Source organism: Macrosteles quadrilineatus, unplaced genomic scaffold (genome assembly GCF_028750875.1).
Source record: "Macrosteles quadrilineatus isolate MER2022 unplaced genomic scaffold, UCM_ALF_1.0 Scaffold_4__1_contigs__length_99947679, whole genome shotgun sequence".
NCBI lineage: Eukaryota > Metazoa > Arthropoda > Insecta > Hemiptera > Cicadellidae > Macrosteles > Macrosteles quadrilineatus.
The window spans coordinates 57,624,667-57,644,881 of record NW_026542597.1 but is presented as its reverse complement, the minus strand read 5'-3'; the positions used below and the strand labels follow the sequence as shown (position 1 = coordinate 57,644,881).

Genomic DNA, 20,215 nt, shown 5'->3' with positions numbered 1-20,215 from the left:
TTTAGTGCAGAATTGATTTCTAATCTAAGTATAAATACAAAAATTGAGGTATGTTGTGATAGGGTGTTACGAAACAAGAAGGTTTAATCAAAACTGCTTATATTTTATGTGTTGTAGAAGCAGAGATGTTTGAAGAAAATTGCACACAAAAAACCTTGGTCGTTGTATTTTTTTCTATTTTTGTCCCAACCTCACATTCTAGGACATTGGCTCTAGCCCAGAACCTTGTACACATACACATTACTTCTGGCTTGGGCTAGAGGGTTGTAACATTATCACTCTGATTAAATCCATTGGTGATCAGCGAGATATAAACCGGAGACCTTCTACTAGACTCACTCCCCCACTTGAGGAAAATGCATCGTTCAAACCCTATATGCACATTAAAATTATAGTAAACCCTATAAAAGAGTGATTTTATAAATTAGTTATCCCTGGTACAAAGAAAACTAAGTTTTGGTCAAAGCAAACCTATGTTTATGATGCCTATGACTTTTCACTGATATTTGCCTGTTTTGTTTTTAGATATCCCCTGATGGAACATTAGGAAGAGATGGAACAATGAAGTGTTCAGATGAAATATGGGAAACAGCAAATATTCCAAGTCCAGTAGAAAAGTCAAGCACTCATCTTACTATCACAAATGCTGCAGTACATGACACGGGACAAACTGATGTTCTTGATAACACCAAAGAAGAAAATGCCAACGTTATGGACAATTTAACTGTCATTACGGACTTGAAATTTGTGAATAAATCACAAAAAGAAACTAAAAGGTTTGTGAGAGAATCTCAGTCACTAGATAACCTTGATGATTGTGGTTCCAAGTACAGTGAGATAGAAAGTTCCCAGTCTTGTGATAAGCTCGATAGTGAACAGTTCAGCGGAGTTTACTCTTTGGAAACTGAAGAGAGCACAAATGACGTATTTACCCAGTCGCTAGACAGCCTGGAAGAAGAATCGCCTGTGGGAACGGTGGTGAAGCGGAATGTCTTCCAAGAATCACACTCGTTGGAGTTACTTGATGAAGCGAAAAAACCAACTCACCATCACTCCAGAAATAAGTCGGTGTCAGTGTCTTCCTACAACTGGAGTAAAAGCGTGGATGTTCTAAGCAAGCCTGCCAAGTCAGACGTGACTTGTTTGGACGCAAGGAGTATTGATGAGCAGCTGCAGTGTTATGATGAAGCTCTCAGGGAATTGGCTGAGGAACAGAAAATAAAGGAAGAGTTGTTGAACAAAGTTCTGGAGGGGAGGCATTACGCCAAATCTAACCTGAATCCTAGTCTAAGCTGTGATATGCTGGAACCTAAAAGAGGAGCTATATCCAAGACAGGTCTTTCACTGACGCAGAAAGAACAGTCTAGGTCTCAGCGACTAAACAAGAGCTATGTAAAGATTAGTAGCTTGTCTAGTGCAACTGGAGAAAACCACCACCATATGAAAAAGTCCAACACTGTAGATGTGTTGAGCCTGAAGTATTCTACTTTGGAAAAGTCTTTGGATGGTGGTGTAAACTACGATGGGGAAAATTATCCAAAGAATAGGTGTCAAACAAAACCGGATCACCCGAGTTTGGAGGCTGGATGTGATTCTAGACCTGAAAATAAACTTCCACCAAAGTCTCAGAAGTATTTGGAAAATAAAAAGTCCTCAAAACCGAGAAGTAATTCTACCTGTTCTAGGAACAAAATGTATTCTCACGAGAACAGACATAAGTTCTACAATAGTTTGGAGCTCCCGCCTCGATGTAAAAGAGGGAAAGGTTCAAGGGGTGAAAGCAATAATGGAATAATGGATTGGAAACGAACCCTTACTGTATCAAGTATGCCCGAGAGGCCAAATGAAGGGAAAAACTATCCTGATTCAGCTCAATCAAGCAAAACTCTCTCTGAAAATACCAAGAAAACTGATGCAAGTCCCAAACGTCCTATGCGAGTAAAGAAACTGAGAAAAGAGTTGTCTGATACTACATACACTAAGAAAAGTGACAGTCATGAGTCTAAGAGAAAAGCTGTTGGACGATCGATATCATTGTACATGGAGAGGATGAAATATGAAGAACCAACAAAGAAAGTCAACTCTGACGGTAAAGAACGTCTTTTATGTGAAAAATCAGAAAGTGATTCAGATTGGAGTGAAAGATCGCTGCATCACAAACGTAAGAAGTTTGGTGCAATGAGAGATGCAATTGTGGACAGTGAAGATTCTGATGAGGATCCTCCGTTTTGGGTCAGCACAGGAAAAGAAGGAGGTTTCTCTCGTCAAGACACAGTGATTCACAATCAACATGCTTCTGCCAACAGTGGCATGTAAGTATTTGCCAAAGTCAGTTTGGACATATTTATATAAATAAGAATTTTAATAAATTCTTAATTTTACCTCCTCCACTCAATTTCATTTATACACCCTCTAAACAACTGTGTAAAACAGAGCTAGAAATTTGTTTTTTAAAAATATTTGGAACAGTTAAAATGTTTGGTAGTGGTAGTACTTCTTTAACATCTGTGCTTGCCAGCTTTTGGAGAATCTAGTAGTTATGTACTTAAGATAATTCACGGATTATTAAAATCAGTTGAGTTTATTAATTAAATTAGCTCAAAATGTTTCCTAATGTTTAATTACACTAAACCTATAAAACCTTTGCAGTGTTTTAGAGTTTCAAATTATACCATAACCAATAGTTGTATCTGTTGGATAGTTCTCTCAACCAACAAAGATAACTCAAGATTTAAACAAGTTTTGAACTAAATTTTGTTATTACGTTAAGTTCATAAAAGGGTTTTCTTGTTCTAGGAAAAAGGATTCAGACGAAGAAAAAGGCGAGAGAGAAGGTATGAAATTCAAACCTTAGGCCTAATTACCTGAATAAATCATCAGGTCAATCAAAATATAATTTGACTGTCCCAGTATTAAATAATAATTAAAGTTTATTTATAGTAATATTCTTATAATTTGTTTGAAAAACTATTTTCTGTTAATAGTGTTAATGTTTGTAGCTGCAATACTATGTAATGTTTACTGGACTTGGAAATAAGTGTAAAATCGGTTTTATTTTACACTTATTTCCAAGTCCAGTAAACATTACATAGTATTAAAACTATTTAAAATTGTAATTACATCCCAATAAAGAAACTATCGCCCTTTTACAAAATTTAGGCAGTTAAAGGAGAAGGTTTCCTGGATTCCCCCATAACTTTTTTTATATTAATCTATATATCAAGTGATCATCTGTTGGCTGTTGTTTCAAAGTTAGAGTGAGGTGGAGAGATGGAATCGCTTCCCCTCAAAGCGCCTAAATTTTGTGAACGGAGTACAGTTTATTTGTTTAGTCTATAACTTTGCTGCTATATGCTTATTTATCTGATATCTTACTTTTTAAAGTTGTTTGTAAACAGTGTGTAATTGATTTAGCTTAGTATTCACTAGTGGCTTGTAGGGGCAATAGCCCCTATGTATATATCTAGTAATTATTTTATACAAATTATTAGTCTCATGGATCACCCTACCTTGATTATCGTTTAACATTTTTAATATTATAATATGTATAATAGTTATTACATACCATATTATAAGTTATTATTTTTGGCATGAAAAATATGTTCCCTTTGCTTACTTCAGTAATTACTACTAACTTTACACCTTTTTCAGACATACCTAACACAACCAATAGTACTCCATTAACTAATCCAGACCCTAGATTCATATTTCTTATGAACATCAATATTGAAACAACTATTAAAACTAATTTTTGTGGTGGCATTCCAGATAGTGTAATTGAATTGATATAGTCGATAGGTATGTTCAACCTCTCTGCAGGGTTAATATACATACAGTACATATTACATATATTAATGATATTACCATATGTTTTAAATAAAGTTAAACCATATGTTTTAAAGTAAACAAAGCAGACATGACCTAGATTCCCATGCTATTTTAATGTGAATTATTTTATTCCGTAACAACCTTTTGGTGCATAATTAAGAAAAATGAATAATTTTCCCCAAAATTTCATGCCCAGACCTTTAAAATGAGACCTCTCCCAGCTTTCTACGACCTCCCGTTACCTCACAATTTCATTGTAAAATTTTGGGCTTACGGAATTAGATATATAGATTTGGGCTACTACAAAACTACTACTTAATGTAATACTTTGCATTGAACAGCTGACCCGCCTAAGCAAGTTAACGCACAATGTTTTAACTTAGTAAAAATATTTAAAAAATAACAAATTATAACAAGTTTTAACAATTTTGCATAGAAAATAAATTCCTAAGTGTACTGCTTCAATTGTTTTTTTTTTATCAGTTTTCGATATTTAAAAAAATTATGAGAACGATCAAGTAGGCCTCCTAACTTGCACAAAATTAATCATTACAGTGTAAATGTAAATTCTATTGAATGTACCTTATTGATTATAGTATGAAATGTTAGTACTAAGTAAACATAGTGTGAATGCTAGTGTGAGAATGAGATTTATTTAGACAGTATATATTTATGTAAATGCATTGGTACCCACGAAAAACTATTTGTTAGGCTACATTAATTCAAGTTAGTCCACCTACTTGACATATATCTTCTGGAATTAAATGGCTGATTACAAAGAAAAGTTACTCTATTTTATTTAATCTTGTACTAAAAAAATGCTAAACATAGTATGAATGTTTGCTTTTAACACAGTATGTAGTATTTTAGTTATGACTGTATGTATTTTGCAGGTAATGAAGATGCGAGTACCAGTTCAGACTCAGGTTCTGCCAGTATCTCACAGTCGGACGCCACTCCTTCTCATTCTTATATTTTGAAGGTAATGTCTAGTTAGTTGCTTGATCTTTTCTGTAAAAAAAATTACATATTCATTATAAAAAACTTAAGATTCAAGAATGTTCAAGTGTTGTCCCAAAATTAAGGTTTCCAAAAAGCTTTATTCAAATCCAAACAAGCTACTAATCTTGCACTATCTCCACGATAATTACTTCCCTCACTTTTCACTACTATTCTAGACTGTTACCACTTTTTACCTACGATGTCTTGTTGCACTAACCAATGTGAGGCGAAATTATCGCTACTGCTATTCAGGTTCTGCAATTACATTTTTTATTGGAGCCAATTCCTATTGAAGTTGTTCCTAGTTGACGGATGTGCATGTAGAAAAGTGTACTAAAGTAAAAAGTGTGTGTATAGAGCTTAGTGACTTCGTAGAAAGCTGAACACTTTGCAACCATGAAGCCAGCAGCAGGTGTGTCTATCAGTTTGTACCTAAGCTTGTTTAAGACTACCAAAGTTTACCGTTGACCTTGGTGTCTTAGAGATGTTCCCTATTAATTTAGACATCTTATTTAGTTATACAGTACCAAGATCCCCGTTGCTAACCTTGGTTATTGACTGAAATGAAACTGATGAACGACCACTGCTGTGCAAAACATCATGAACGTTTTTACCAATATCAGAAAACTCCTCCCACCCCTTGCGCATATTTTCCATGACAAAACACTTTTATCCATGCAGACCATCAACTTGTCTTATTAAGGATTATTATTGGCTTACTAAGGATTGACCCCCTTGCATCTCACAAATCTTATCACAGAAATTTAGTCATACTTGATGGGTTTGTTAATATTCCCTCATATCGTTGTAAGCTAAGAAGTTGGAAAATAGCTACAATAATAATGAGTTAAAGAACGCATGCCGGAACTGGAGCTCATTTCCAGACATCCCTTCTACATACAGAGTAAAAATGCAACCCTCAAACACTCTAATTTGCCGCTGATTTGTTTTACAGAGTCATCATAGCATGCTGAAAGACCACCTTAAACAAACGACCGAGGAGAAAACGAAACTAGAAGAGACGGCGGCCAAACTTAAGGAACAAAATGACAGAATCCAATACGACTTGGCTGATGCAAATCAAAGTATTGTAGTGAGGGATGACAAAATAGTAATTCTGCAAGATGAGCTGTCTCGCCTGAGCTCCAAATACTCTACAACTCTGGACGAGTTGAACATGCTGAAGCAACGACTCACAAACGCAGAGATCGAACTGAAACACTTACGGGATGTGACAAGGGTGAGTGACTGTGGGTCTGTTGATGCAGACGATCGTAACTAAATTTATATTCCCTTTCACCAAAAATATAGGTTGTCTTTGTAATCGTTGATAGTAAATTTATGGTTAGTATTATTGAGTAACTTAATACCTTTGGCCATATATAAAACTAGACATTTCATTCCCATATAAAAACATGCGAGTAAAATATGTGTGGCAAAGACGTCACTGCCTTTTAAAAGCCACTTGGTAAAAACAACTTGTGATAATGTCATGTAATTTGCACAGTGAGTCAATCAACCCTTTAAGGTGGGATTTTTCACACGGCCGCCAGACGTTGCTTCAGTAGTTTTTCTCCAAATCAAGCCAAACCATCTCTCGTTTTGCCCTTTTTGCTGTCCAACGATAATATAAAGATCCTGTTCAGCCAAATAATAAAGATGAAGGGTTGGTGCTGGTCATGACTAAATTCAGAATTTCATCATTAAAATATAATTCATATAAAACTAGATAGCCTGTTGCTCAAAATCGAGCAAAACTGCAACTTGTAATAAAATAATGAAGAACAAAAAACATATACAGTAAAAACTCAATCATAGAGTCACTCTAAAGTAATTTCTATGACTGATTATAGAAATGTAAAAAATATTATGTTGAAAAAAATTATATTTTTTCATTGCATTATTTGTTTTTTACATGTGCTGTTGGGTTCCAGTGCCAACGTCGTACTTATAGATCTGTGCGTTTCAAACTACGTCCATATGTTTAGTGGTAAACAAAGGGAATGGAGTTTGATGGATTGATCTAATGTCAACAGATAGCGCCACCGCTCCCAAACTTTAGCCCTTAACTGTACTTAAGTGATGCCCTTTCTTAATATTCTGAGACGTATTTGCACATCTACGTGAAAATACCTTTAATTTGACACCTCAAACATTAAAATCCGTCAAACCGTTATCAAGTTATGACTGTGAAAAGAAACCTGCATTTAAAATACCTAGGAGGATGTTAACTGGAATTTAAGGTCCATACAACTAAATGGGTAGAACTAGTTTCAAATAGTTCACTAATTTGTTCCAGTTTGCGTCATGACAATCGGGTCTCGTCAAACTGTAGCAGTGTCATATTTGCGTTTCATTCAAATGTAAAACAATTCACCAACTGTTACAGATAAATGTTGAAAAAGAGCACAAACCCGACCCGAGTACACAACAGCTGATCAGACAACTGCATGAAACCAACAAAGCGAAGAAAAGAATAGAATTTGAAAAGGAAACTTTGATTGCTCAACACATCATGGACATAAAGAAGCTGCAACAGGACACGATACATTGGAAGAATCTGTGAGTTGAACCACTTTCAATTTGTTTTTACAAATAGAACTTGTTATTCCATAGTCCACCAAGGCATTTTTCTTTAGGCACAAGCCTTGTTGGATACAGCTATTGAGTGCAAGTGGTGTGGATCGATTTAGAATTGGATTAAATCACAGTGTTCAATTCATCATTTGTGTATGCCTAAATATTGTAATCTTGAAAGTTGATGAGAATTAAATAGTCTTGTCTGAGGGTGGATTGAATGTTCCACATGACTTTACTCTTTGTTTTTATTACTAGACAGAATCAGACAAGATAGTAAACATAAATACCCCCGCCGCAGCAAACCTGCAGACTAAGCGAATTTCCATTTGCCTGGCTGGATTACTACTAAAATATTCCCTTAAAATTGTCAGATTTATTTCCATTTAAATAACATTAATTTTAGTGAGTAATTAGGTTTGCTGCTACAGGGAACATATTAAGGTGTGTTTTTTTATTACAATGTTGATAACTTATTATTAAATGAAGACAATATCCAAATTTGGTTAAAATATATCCATAAACAAGCAAACTACAACAGTTTGTTTATTTATTTTCCATAAGAGTAACATGGAAATTTTAAATTTATTACTTTTTAATTATTTCCGTAACTGTTGGGTGTACAGCAACGCTTTGATATAGAAAAATATTTATTTTTTTAAGCTCTTCAAAATGGTTTGGAGAGAAATTATAAAATGTTGTGTTTTTAGGGTCAAAAATGGGAAAAATCAATTTTTACCCCATAAAACCCACCACAAACCCCCGTTCCCATTGTTCGATTATATGCTGGTTTGCAAACTCATTCAAATAAACGTAGGTTTACACGTTTGTACCAAATTTTTCAAAAATCTGATCATTTTTGCTTGAGTTATTGCGCTAACGGACACATATATATATAGGTATATGAATTTGAACGGATGGTGTTTTTGGCCTCTGGGGACCTCAAAACGAAAAAGCAAATCAGTCTAGGTCTAGGTCTTACCATGAGACCTACGGTAATAAAGGTAATAGCGAATTTCCCAAATAGGAAATAAGCTAAAATATAATATAAATTAAATATAATATAATATAAATTTGCTAAAAAAAACACAATCAATATAAACCATAAAGAAATATTCGTGCCTTAATCTGACTTAAATAATTAATCATACCTTAATGGATTACCTAAGTCTGATTCACAAGGATGACAAATCTAATTGGAAGTATATATAATCTACGATTGAGATTAATATTGTTTACTACTGAGACTGACCCATTTCATAGGAAGAAAAATTAAGACAGAGCCCTTAATATTTATTTCACATACCGTACTAAATACTCAACACTCATACTCTTGCAACTGTGGTTTTATTAACTTATTTCTGCCACCTTTCAAAGTCAACCAAAACCAATTCATTGTTTTCACCAATTGTTTGTGGTCCGGCAACAAAGTTTAAGCTGAAATGTAAAATATGAAAATAATAGTTTTACATTGTATAAGGTCTGATACCGGTCCGGTATATTTATAGTTCTTGAATGATTTGGTAATGCTTTTGTTTTTTGAAACAGGTATGAAGAAGCCCTTTCCAAGCTAGAACAAATTGAGGCTTTGTGTGACCCGTGCCTCATGGAAAACAACCAACATATTGACAAAATCAAAGCTGCATTCAAAAAATTCAGAGATGAGAAAAACAGCGGACGTTTGAAAACAAAAAACACTGTAAGTTCTCTTCTTATCCATGTCATGTTTAAATGTGTGTGTCTTAACTGTATTGTCTTAGGATATTTTTCCCTTATTACATACATTTTATTGTTTTCTTACTGATTAATCGTTTATTGATAACTACAAAAGAGCAAACAGAATGTTGTATGTTAAGTGTGTTATCGTAGGTCTTGCCAAAACATACAATAGAGATTTTTTGAGCATCTAGACTTAATATGTAAAGTTGTGGTTTTTTTTATTACAAACAAAAAATTGGTACCTAAGCATAAATAAGGTTTAATATTTAAATATTGTCCCAAGCTATGTCATAAGAGCTTAGGTCCTGGATCAATGCAATTGAATTATTGACAGGTTTGGGTTGGTATTGAATATGCTGAACTTAATTACAATTGAGAATTGTAGAAAAAGGAGGATAGCAGCTAGCTTACCTTGAAGAAGTGTATGTAGGCCATATATACAACTCAATAGTTCGTCCCCTGAGGGACTTTGCCGAGTATAGAGGTCTATTAAGCCTAATAATTTCTCTACACTTGACAAAGTCCCTCAGGGGACGAAATATTGAGTTGTATATATGGCGTACATACACTTCTTCAAGGTAAGCTAGCTGCTATCCTCCTTTTCTACAATTAAAAATCCTTGCCTAGATTCTTTCCTTGAAAAAAATATATAATTAGAATTTAGTGTATTTCAGGAATAGAAACTTAAAACATATTATACCATACTAGCTAACATAGTTGGGAAAGTTAGTCAAAATTTCTAACTAGTTAGAAGTTAGAAGTTAGTCCCATAAAAATTAACTGATAGAAGTTACTAGTTAGTTGGTTTAAAAAGTAACTGATAGAAGTTAATAGTTAGTTGAAAAACTAACTGATAGAAAATAAAGTTAGTTTTCAACATTTGTAGAAGATAGCTGTTTGTTGGACGGTTGTTTTAAAGGATTTCATATGTAATGAAATAATGACACATCTTGGTTACTAATTATCGTGTTTTAATGAAATATTAATTAAACATCGTCACATTTACATTACATGTAATGTAAAAACATTCATTACTACAACAAAATTTACTTTATATGTCTATTATTAAACTTTAAAAGAAGTTGTTTTTCAAAATTGGTGTCGCTGATTCTTCCTCGTCTGTTACTCTGTTAGTGATGACTAGGCTTGCCGCTCTGAACAGGCGTTCGCAGTGAACAAAGGTGTTTTTTTAATTTGTAGATTTATATTTGTAGTTATCTTATTATAATGTATTTGTTTCATGACTAGTGAATATTTTGTTAGTAAATTTATGTAAATTTATAACTGAATAATGATTTACACATTAGTTTGCCGTGAGTGAATACTGAAGCAATGTCAGTGTGGTAGTCCGGTACACATCGGCAACGTCGCAGATTCGCACGTGCTCCCGCCCGGCTGGGAAATATTGTACAAACACCAGGTGACCCGCTACCAGTCACGGGAGAAATCATACGTTTTAAAAATTAGCAGCAGCATAAAAACTATTGTGAATAAAATTTTTTTAATGCATGGAAATGTTAACAATGAATCTACCAACAAGCCATAAAAATTTCAGAAAGATTGGCTCAGTGGTTTGTTTACAAATAAATTTTAAACTTCAGTGTTAGTGCAGTTCTTAAAAACCGGTACTTTTTAGGATATTTCAACTATATAAATTTTTCTGGTAAACGGAAATCTTTTTAATTGACTCCATGTAAAATGTATTTAAACCAGCTTATATTTAATTTTTGTTTCAACAAAATCGGATAATTCATCTCAGATATATTTAGGCTCAAACTCGAGTGCACATATTTATTTCCCCGACAAAGGTGGTACAAAAACTTGTCATCACTCTGTTTTCAATAGTTCAAAAGACAAAAACAAATAGTGATCCATCTCACCTTTCCTGTCATAAACATTACTTTCGATACACAGACATAAGTTACAACTGAAGTTCCCGGTTAGGTAAAAACACAGTTTGTTGATGTTCAATTAGCTGAATTTTACACTAAAATGTATTGTACAACAATTAATGGAAAGCAATTAATGGATTACGAAATATCAGATAATTTTTTAAAGTCTGATGAAGTAGTTTTTCCAGTGTGATAAAAGTATAGTTTACTACTAAATTTAAAAGTGACCTATTTGTGGCGAGATAAAGTTTAAAAGAGCATGGGAAACACATGAGAAACACACTATAACTAACTGTACTAAAAAATAAAAATTATATTCATTAAAAAAATATATATAGGCCTATTCTACTTCAAGTTAAAAACGAGACCATCATACTTTTTCTCCACTTACCTCAAAGCACTTGTGACAGATGCTTTAATTATCTTTGTTTTGGGTACAAACAATAAATATTTTAATGTGTTTCCACCCTTTCATTTATTCAACTTGTTGAAATATGTCACTTAAGATTGGTCACTTGATATCACACTCGCCCGCCATTGCAAACAAATATTATTAATCTACTCCTACTTAATTAAAACTGTTCACCCTAATAACTTATGTATTTAAAATATTTAACTATCACTAAAATATATATAACGACAAGACAACTAAGAAACTAACAAAAAATTAACACCTGTCACGGCCAGATATTGAAAATTGACTGAAGTGAAGACATTGTTTTGACCCTTGAGATTACAGTACATATCAATCGCCAACAAACATTCCCCCTTCCCACCCTTTGGTGCTTGGGGTGTTGTTATTGGCTGCCATTGGTCGCCCCCCGGGTCCGCTGCATACCAAAGCGACTGGACTTTGACTTTCTCTTTCCCCACCCCCACGTTGTTTGTCAGCAAGGGCGCTGACCCCTCACGTACGCACGCAACCCTCACTGAACACGTAAAATAAATAACCCGTAGCCTACTGGAAATACTTTCGCCTGGCCAGAAAAGCTAACGATTTAAAACTAGCGAATATATTATCTATTCGTTGTCTATTAAACTAACTGAGTAGAAGTTATTTCCAGCTCTTTTTAAAAACTAACTAATAAAATAGAAGTTAGCCAAAAAAACTAACTAATAGCGCTATTCGTTAGAATTTCTATTAGTTATTCCCAAGTATGCTAGCTAACAAACTAGCTAACTCATGTTGTTTTCCTATTTTCCTAAATAATGAATAAGTTATTAGTTTTTTCTTGTGTCCCAGAGTACTACAAATCAAAACTGCATTGAAAGTAAAGAGAAAACTTTAGAACTAGAAGACAGTTTGGACATCAACAAGGAAACATACTGTATAGAAGACACAATTATTGATAATCAGGTAACAACTAACAACATTACAAGTTAGTTATTTAGTTTGGTCGTTGTATAGAAAAGTGGAATTGGATCAATAGAATTTTTCAAATAGCCATTTTTTTTTATCTCCATTTAGACAAAAATTGTGTGGTTTTGTAATCTTTTTGTGGTAAATAATAAATATATTGGATTCTGACATTCCTATGATTTTTTTGTCGACTGGAATATTGAAAACAAATTGCTTCGAGTTTATTGTATGATAAAATACTAAACAATTAATTGCCTTACATTCTTGGTTGAAATGTAACATTAATTGACCCACTATTTAAGTAGTTGAAGTGATCTATTTCTATTTTATTCTGAAATTCCTTTTGAATACTATAATACCTAGCCTATTATAATTTTTTCCTTATGTTAAGTTTCATAAAATTGTTTGAAGGTAGCGACTTTACAACTGCAACTTCAACAGGAAAAATCTAGAAGTTCCGCACTTGAAAACCAAGTCCAAAAAATGCTATTAGACCTGCAGGTAAATTGTTTTTGATAACTGTCGTGTTTTGATTGCAAAATTAAACTTCATAAAATCAGTCAACAAAAGTTGCTCTTTTAATTTTGCTGTAACTTTGATGTTTTATTGGTATGTTTGTTGCTTTGGTGATTGTTAACGATAGGTATCTTAGCAGTCAGCATCGATATATTGCTGGAATCCTTCACATAATTCTCAAATGCACTTTAATGTGAAATTAAGTGTTGCAAATGTGTTATTGTTATGGCATGTTGTAAATAATTTTATGTGTTGCATATACATACTTGACTGACTGTTGATAAACTTGAAATTTTAGAAGATTCTGTTATTTTACTGCTCGTTGTAGAGCAATCCTATTGCATAATTTTTATTCTGGTCAGAAAATAGATTACTGCGTAACGTAACTTCTTGGAAACTATCAACAACTATCTCTATAGACATGCTGTTAGTGTTTGTAGGATCATTGGTTTGATATTGGTTTGGTTTAGTCATGTTATCCATGTAAACTTATCCTACTTAGCCAAACTAATCTTGATTTGATCAATATTTATATTCTTCCAAAACGTTTGCTGTTTTAGTTAGGGTTTCATCCAACAAGGAAGCTCTTTACAGACTGGTATACAAATTTCCAGCACATAGGCCCTTTGGTCATTGCCACCTCATTTCCACAACTCATTTTTATCAACATTACTCCTGCAGCCCTTGAATTTCACCATTCATGATTTTAAACCTCGATTAAAGTATTTTTATTTGATTTATTTATCAAACTACGTGTCACATTTTTATAATGCTTGATCATGTTAAAGAGTGTTTAATTATATGAAACACCATTTAGTAATATGGAATATGTTGGTGCTGAGATACCTATTGTGGACAATTACTGGTATTTGGTATTAGATGTTTGATGTTGTTCTAACAGAAACATTTATGTTTGACTTGCAACCCAGCTAGTAATTTAGATTGTTCAGCACAAGATCTGCAAAATGCATATTCAAAAAGGTCTAGATACCCACACACCACAAATTAATAATCCTAGAGTATGATTAAACTTCCAGACAATAAGATAAATAAAATTATCCTTTGGAACACTGTTGAGTTAAATGTGGAGTGGATAGATGGAACAATGCAAAGTCTTGAATTAGATTTTTAGAGGGTTATTGTTTTGAGTGTTTAATTTTTTTGTTAGTGCAATCAATAAAATTTTAAATGTTGGAAAATTTCACAAGCCATTATATATTGTTTTATATACTAATTCTCAGCTACATCCACATCTATCAATCTGTGTTATCATAATCAATATACTTTTTTTATATGTTACCAAATATCTACAAATTACTACCCTTTAAGCTGCAATTTAAATGAAGAATTTAAAATGATTTTACTAACATTACAAAAAAACTGATTCTATATCACTTTTATAATTTTATTTCTTTTGCAGAAGAAGCTTGACTTAGAGGCTGAATTGGAAAATTTGAATCGAAGATTAGAAAAGGAGTTTGTTCCCAGAGTAGAACTGGAACAGTTGAGAGCGAATCAAGAAACGGCCCATAGCAAGGATACGGCAGCAAGCTTTGTTGGACAGTGAGACCAAACTCAACGCAAAACTTACAGAAATAAACCAAATCCTGCAAACTCCAGGTATTACACAGAAAAAGTTTTATCAATCAATAACAATTTCTTTTGTTTTGATGACAACACTGATGACAATTTTTAAAATTTGATTTGAGGATTTTGATTTGAATAAAATAGGGAAAAGAGAGTAATTAGAATCAAAATTTTCGAATCTGTTGGACGCTTGGTCGCTAGTGTCACGGACTTTGGTAAGAGAGTGTTAGGTTTCCTCCTCATCTCAGCATATCCACAAACATTTTAGCGGTTTTCAGATTGATTTTTCTTTAAAGCACTTGGAAAAGCACTTTCATGCCTTTTGTTTCTAATAGGCATAGGCAATAATAAAACAAAGTTTTTTATGGAATTTCCAAGCTCAAACGTAAAAAACTATATTTTATAGGGCTCCAATGGCTCCTATTTTAAAAACCTATCCTATAAATTTGATTAGTGGGGGTTTTGACACAACTTCTAATTTTTAAAATCCAATTTTACTTTATGGTCAATATAAATTATTTCTTACATCTTGTACTTCATAAGGATAAGAACAAAAACTTAACTCTATGGCTCGAGATGCTTTTAATAAAAAAATGTGTCTGCTTAGCTGATGTTATTTGTAAGCAGTTAAATTTCTCAGCTTTACTACGGTCACGGTAATTACATTATAGCTTGAGAATTTCACAACAAATGAATTAAATATTTAACACATTATGATGATGAAAAATATGTTTAAATGAAATGAAATAAAACTGTTATTCATCACAGACAATGTACATCATTGTGATACATCAACAGTAAACATAGTTTTTTGCCTCTTAAAACTATATGTATATATAATATTTGGTTATAGTTAATGATATTTAGGTTTAGATTAAATAATTCAAAACTGAAAACTCACTAATCAAACTGTAACCAGTCCAGAAATCATTGCTAAAAGAACCATTGTTCAAATGTCAGTTGCAGGAACAATCACAGAAAGAGCGCCAGCGGGAAATTGTTGAGTCTCAGATGAAACAAGAGTTTGAGAATACACGGCAAAAACTGCTTTTAGAACTTAGCAAGGTTCAGGCGGCTCTCAAAGGTAATAAATTGTAAGTTAACTTACTGAAGAAGTTAAATTATTAGTGGGTGCTTGTTAGACATGCATGCACATTATTTAGTGCCTCAAAAACAGCCATGCTGCACAATAAATGCTATGCTGTACCTGATGTATGATGTATGCTAAATGCTCTTTAAATATATTATACCTTTAATAGTGTAAGCTGAAGTATACAATGATCAATAGGATTTCTGGAGTCTGTAATGTTTATATTTGGTGGTTAAAACTCGCAACACTCAAATAACAATATATCAGTGTTATGTTTTGTACATTTTTTAATTTTTTTACATAAGCCAGCTGAACTATAGCTGGCAGTGTTTAGGTGAGGTTAAGTACGATTTGGGTTACCAGTGGCCCCAGTAGTAAGTAAGCTGCTTAACCTGATCCATTTTTTTATAAATCTCAATCACTTGGCTTTCCTTTTAAACATAACTTGATGTTTAGCCAAGGAGTCGGAGGAGAGAGTTTTGCGGGAGCAGTGCGAAGCGATGACTAGAGAGGCTGAAAAGACGCAGGAGCTGAAACGACGTCAGCTGATTGAGAAGTCGTACAGTGTCAACCTGGCGGACCCGAGCACGACACGGGAGAAGGAGCTGACAGTGAAGCGGAGTGTGGTGCCGCCACCCCCGCCTCCTCCACCTCTCTCTCCCCCACCACTAGATCTGGCACTGCTGGACGCCAACTCACTGCGGCAGCAACTAGAGCGGAGCATCTCCAAACACCGAGGTACATTACATACCAATTACATTACTAAAACGTGGATGCAACTGGGTGTATCTTAACCAGAGTGTGAATGAAGGATGAGTGAAGAATGGAAAATATGATAGCTTTGCTACAGATTGAGATCAGCTGTTCCTTAGTCAGGACCATTTATCTAACACCCAATTATCAAGGACAGCTGGGCTCAGTTTCAAACTATTAAAAAGCAACTGACTGTTGTAGCCCATCTCTGGATAATCGCATCAGTTACTTTTTCTCACACACACACATACACATATATATTTATATTTACACAATTTACATTGAATTTTATTTAAAAAAATTAAATATTTTCCCAATAAAAATACATTGTCAATCAAATACCAATCAACTTGTTTATGGATGGATTCTTCCTGCTTCATCTTTTTGTTTTTACAGCAGTCATTGCAGACCTTAAAAAAAACATAAAACATAAAAGCTGTCTTCCCCTTACAACCACTGACATTCTACTTTTGACAAATGCAAACCTTACAAAGTTACTTTGTAAGAGAAGCTTGATCCAAAACAGTATAGCTAACGACATCAACACTATACGATGTCTACATTTAGCTCAATGACAATAGAAATGATATTTCTGTAAATCGTCTCCGTTACTCATTAAATTTATTAAAAATTCTTATTGTCTAAAGATATTTTGAATTTAATATATTTGGTAACTTTTATCTAACATAAAAAAAAAATACTTGAGGTAACTCTAAAGTACTGCAGTCTTACATTGTACATTCTTCCCCCTGTGAAAATAAAGGAAAAGCTACTATTTTATATTTTTAAATAAATATATAGGATGGAGAGGACACAGCTAACTCACCTGATGAAAGGTTGCAGACGAGTCAAAGAACACATAAAACACACACATAATTTTATGTGTTCTTTGACTCGTCTGCAACCTTTCATCAGGTGAGTTAGCTGTGTCCTCTCCATCCTATATATTTATTTAATCCAAGCTAAATGCTTTTTCCTAAAAACATATTTTATATTTTTGTAAGTTAAAATCTTTAAATACCAGGCTACTATTACCAAAGGTTAAAAAGGTTTAATCTGTATGATTTATGACATTTTGAGTTTATTTTCACAGACATCCACACTCGTGGAGTCAACGATGACAGGTCCCGCTCTCCGCCCGGCAGGTCACATCAGTAGTGAAAAAGTACTCACCTAAACAAAACTATATGATGTATTTTAATATTCTAATTTACTATACCCTGTGTCGATGATAGAATAGTGTATGTCATTATTAGTGTATCAAGTAATAGGTGCTAACAAACAATGTAAACTATTTTTAATCAATTAGTGTACGGTGTTGTACAACTTTTTTAACTCTTATTGCCCGATATATAAAGCTTTAAATTGTATATAAGTGGTAAATTGTTCTAGTCAGTAAAGTCAGTATTATAGTAACATTTATCAATTTTAACTAGATTTCTAGTTTTAGTAAGTTTGTTATACAACAGTGTTTAGTAGCTACTATGTTTAGGTTTAAATTAATATATATCATATCTAATACTAATAAATGTATGAATGCTAGAAGGGTGTTAAAACGGGGTGTTAAACCGCTGGAAGGGGGTTCGCTACCGATCGCCACATATATACGACACAGCAGTCATTGCCACGGACCGAGGTATACATTTTAATATTAGACATAGACCGGGTGTCACTCGGTTAACACTAACAGTACAAGCAGACCACGGGCCAGTGATGCAGCAAAGTAAAAAACAGTTCTGCCAACTATCATATGACTTCACCAATCATCATATCCACAGACCAAGTGACGCACATATGCGACAGACATCCCTGTAGACCACTGCAGAGAATTCATGGCCTTCAAATATACCGTTACGAAGATATAAGCTTTTTAATAACATCGGGACACCGATGCAAATATGCGAAGCAGTCTATTTTAACATGACCAGCCGTCGCATAGTAATATTGATAGTCACATGTATGCGATGGCAGTATAAACCAGTGGGCGGAATAAATAAATGGGTGGAAACCGACTGCTGTATATGTGTGTTGCAGGTCTATATGAATGAATAATTTAGTACTATTGCGGTAGCGAACCTATTAAATTATGTTTTGGTTTCCAATACACAGGTTGGCTGTAACAGCAAATGAATTATAACTTTATGATTAAATTGTATTTTAAAACCTAGAATTCCTTAATTATTTTGTAAAAAAAGCTGAAAAGATACTTGATGTAAGTTTACAATTTACTTACTACAAGGCAATAATATTCAACAGGTATCCCTATTCTAGTCAATAATTCTAGTCAAGAAGGGTTTTAAGACTACACAAAGTTAACGCATTCCATTGTATTGTAATACATATTCAATGTAGGTATTCAAAATAGTTTAAAAAATTGAAATGAAAATTATTAAGATAAACCAACGTAAAGCCACCCTATTATCGCTATATTTTAAACAATAAAACTGATAGTCACATTCAACAACAATTTTGTAAAACGGTCAACCTTTGTTTTAAAATTTTCAAATTTACTTTCCCATCAAAAGTTGTTTGTACATACGATAACACACATTATTTACGATAACTTCTAAAATAATTAGCTCACATAGTTTGTTGTTTAAGGGCTGTGAAAATTAATTCTAATGTTAGTAAACATATATATTATATATTTTAGCTGCTTAAGTCATTTAAATGTTTTTGGGTGTAATATAATTAATTGTGCTTGCTTAGGCCTAGAGTTTCTTTTGATGTTTTTACAATTAACTTGCAATACAAAGGTTGTCCAGAAAGTAACAGATGTTTTAACCTATTGTGAAAGTGGAAAAAAGAGGACCTTCAACTTAGCAACTTAACATCAAAGTGATTCTACACTCAATACACATCCAGCTGGAATATCCAGTGGACCATATCAATTTGTCTAGTATTGGGTGTTAACAAATTGAAACTGGTGGTTAAGATTGGTTTGGGCGCTGCTATTTAAACTCTTATGCAAGGTTGAGTGTGTTATGTAGTGATATGATTTCGATTTCTTCAACAAAAATTCACAACCAACTGGAATTTATGGTCGGGAAAAATATGTAGGAGAATAATAGTGTTAATGCTAAGTAAAGCCATAGTAAAATGGTTCCAATTCATTAGTACAAGCAAACTAAAAAAACTTACACAGGGATCGTTAAAAAAATTGCAAGAAAACGTTTTATGGTTTTATTTTGTAGTGTTGGGTTTGCAGAATGGTATACTAAAAGTTGCCAAAAATCGGTGCACGAGAAAACCACTAAAATCACAATTTAAAATGGCGGCTTTTCCCAACATTGGACAAATAAAAAAAAAAAAATATTTTTCACATGCATTTGTTATGCACATTTTTCGAGATATTGACTAGGGACCACCACCTGTATTTATTGGGTGGTTAGTAGTTCATTTTAATAGGGAACACGTTTTTGGCCGCCATCTTGGATCCGCCATATTGGACATACATATTTTTTTTTTCAATGTAATGATAGTGTTGTGACACATCATTACAAACTAAATTTTTACACTGATTTCAATGCCGAAATCCGTGTTTTAATATCTTTTTTCATTTAGAAGATATACTGAAACATAAACTCTCCCCCATACATTTCTTATGGACGTTTCGTAGTTTGATAATAAAAAAAAGTTATTTTTCTTATATATCTAGTTCTTATTAACGCTTACAGTTCGTTCTAGGCTTAAAATATTCAGTAATGTAAGGGCTTTCATTTGAGCTCTTGAGCATTAAAATCAGACAAGTTAAAGTCCAGCTACAAACTTCAGAACAATATTAAATTTAACTTTTTAGAAATAAATTGTTATTAAAAGATATATAACTCGGGTTGGTAATACGTCACCAAGTTCTTTCTGGTCTCAAATTAATCAGTAAATGTTTGGCTT

At 33.3% G+C, this 20,215-nt stretch overlaps 1 protein-coding gene across 1 annotated transcript in view; it reads left to right on the top strand.

Moving 5' to 3' along the window:
- LOC128992943 (ankycorbin-like) overlaps positions 1-17,553 on the top strand; it is a 31,680-nt gene extending 14,127 nt beyond the window's left edge. The window contains 13 exon segments of the mRNA XM_054416689.1: positions 526-2,312; positions 2,797-2,834; positions 4,722-4,810; positions 5,786-6,070; positions 7,220-7,392; positions 8,956-9,106; positions 12,262-12,375; positions 12,790-12,879; positions 14,315-14,407; positions 14,409-14,514; positions 15,401-15,565; positions 16,028-16,309; positions 17,418-17,553. Coding sequence (XP_054272664.1) covers positions 526-2,312; positions 2,797-2,834; positions 4,722-4,810; positions 5,786-6,070; positions 7,220-7,392; positions 8,956-9,106; positions 12,262-12,375; positions 12,790-12,879; positions 14,315-14,407; positions 14,409-14,514; positions 15,401-15,565; positions 16,028-16,309; positions 17,418-17,482 — 3,438 coding nt within the window. The 3' untranslated portion in view covers positions 17,483-17,553.
- Positions 17,554-20,215: the final 2,662 nt, after the last annotated feature.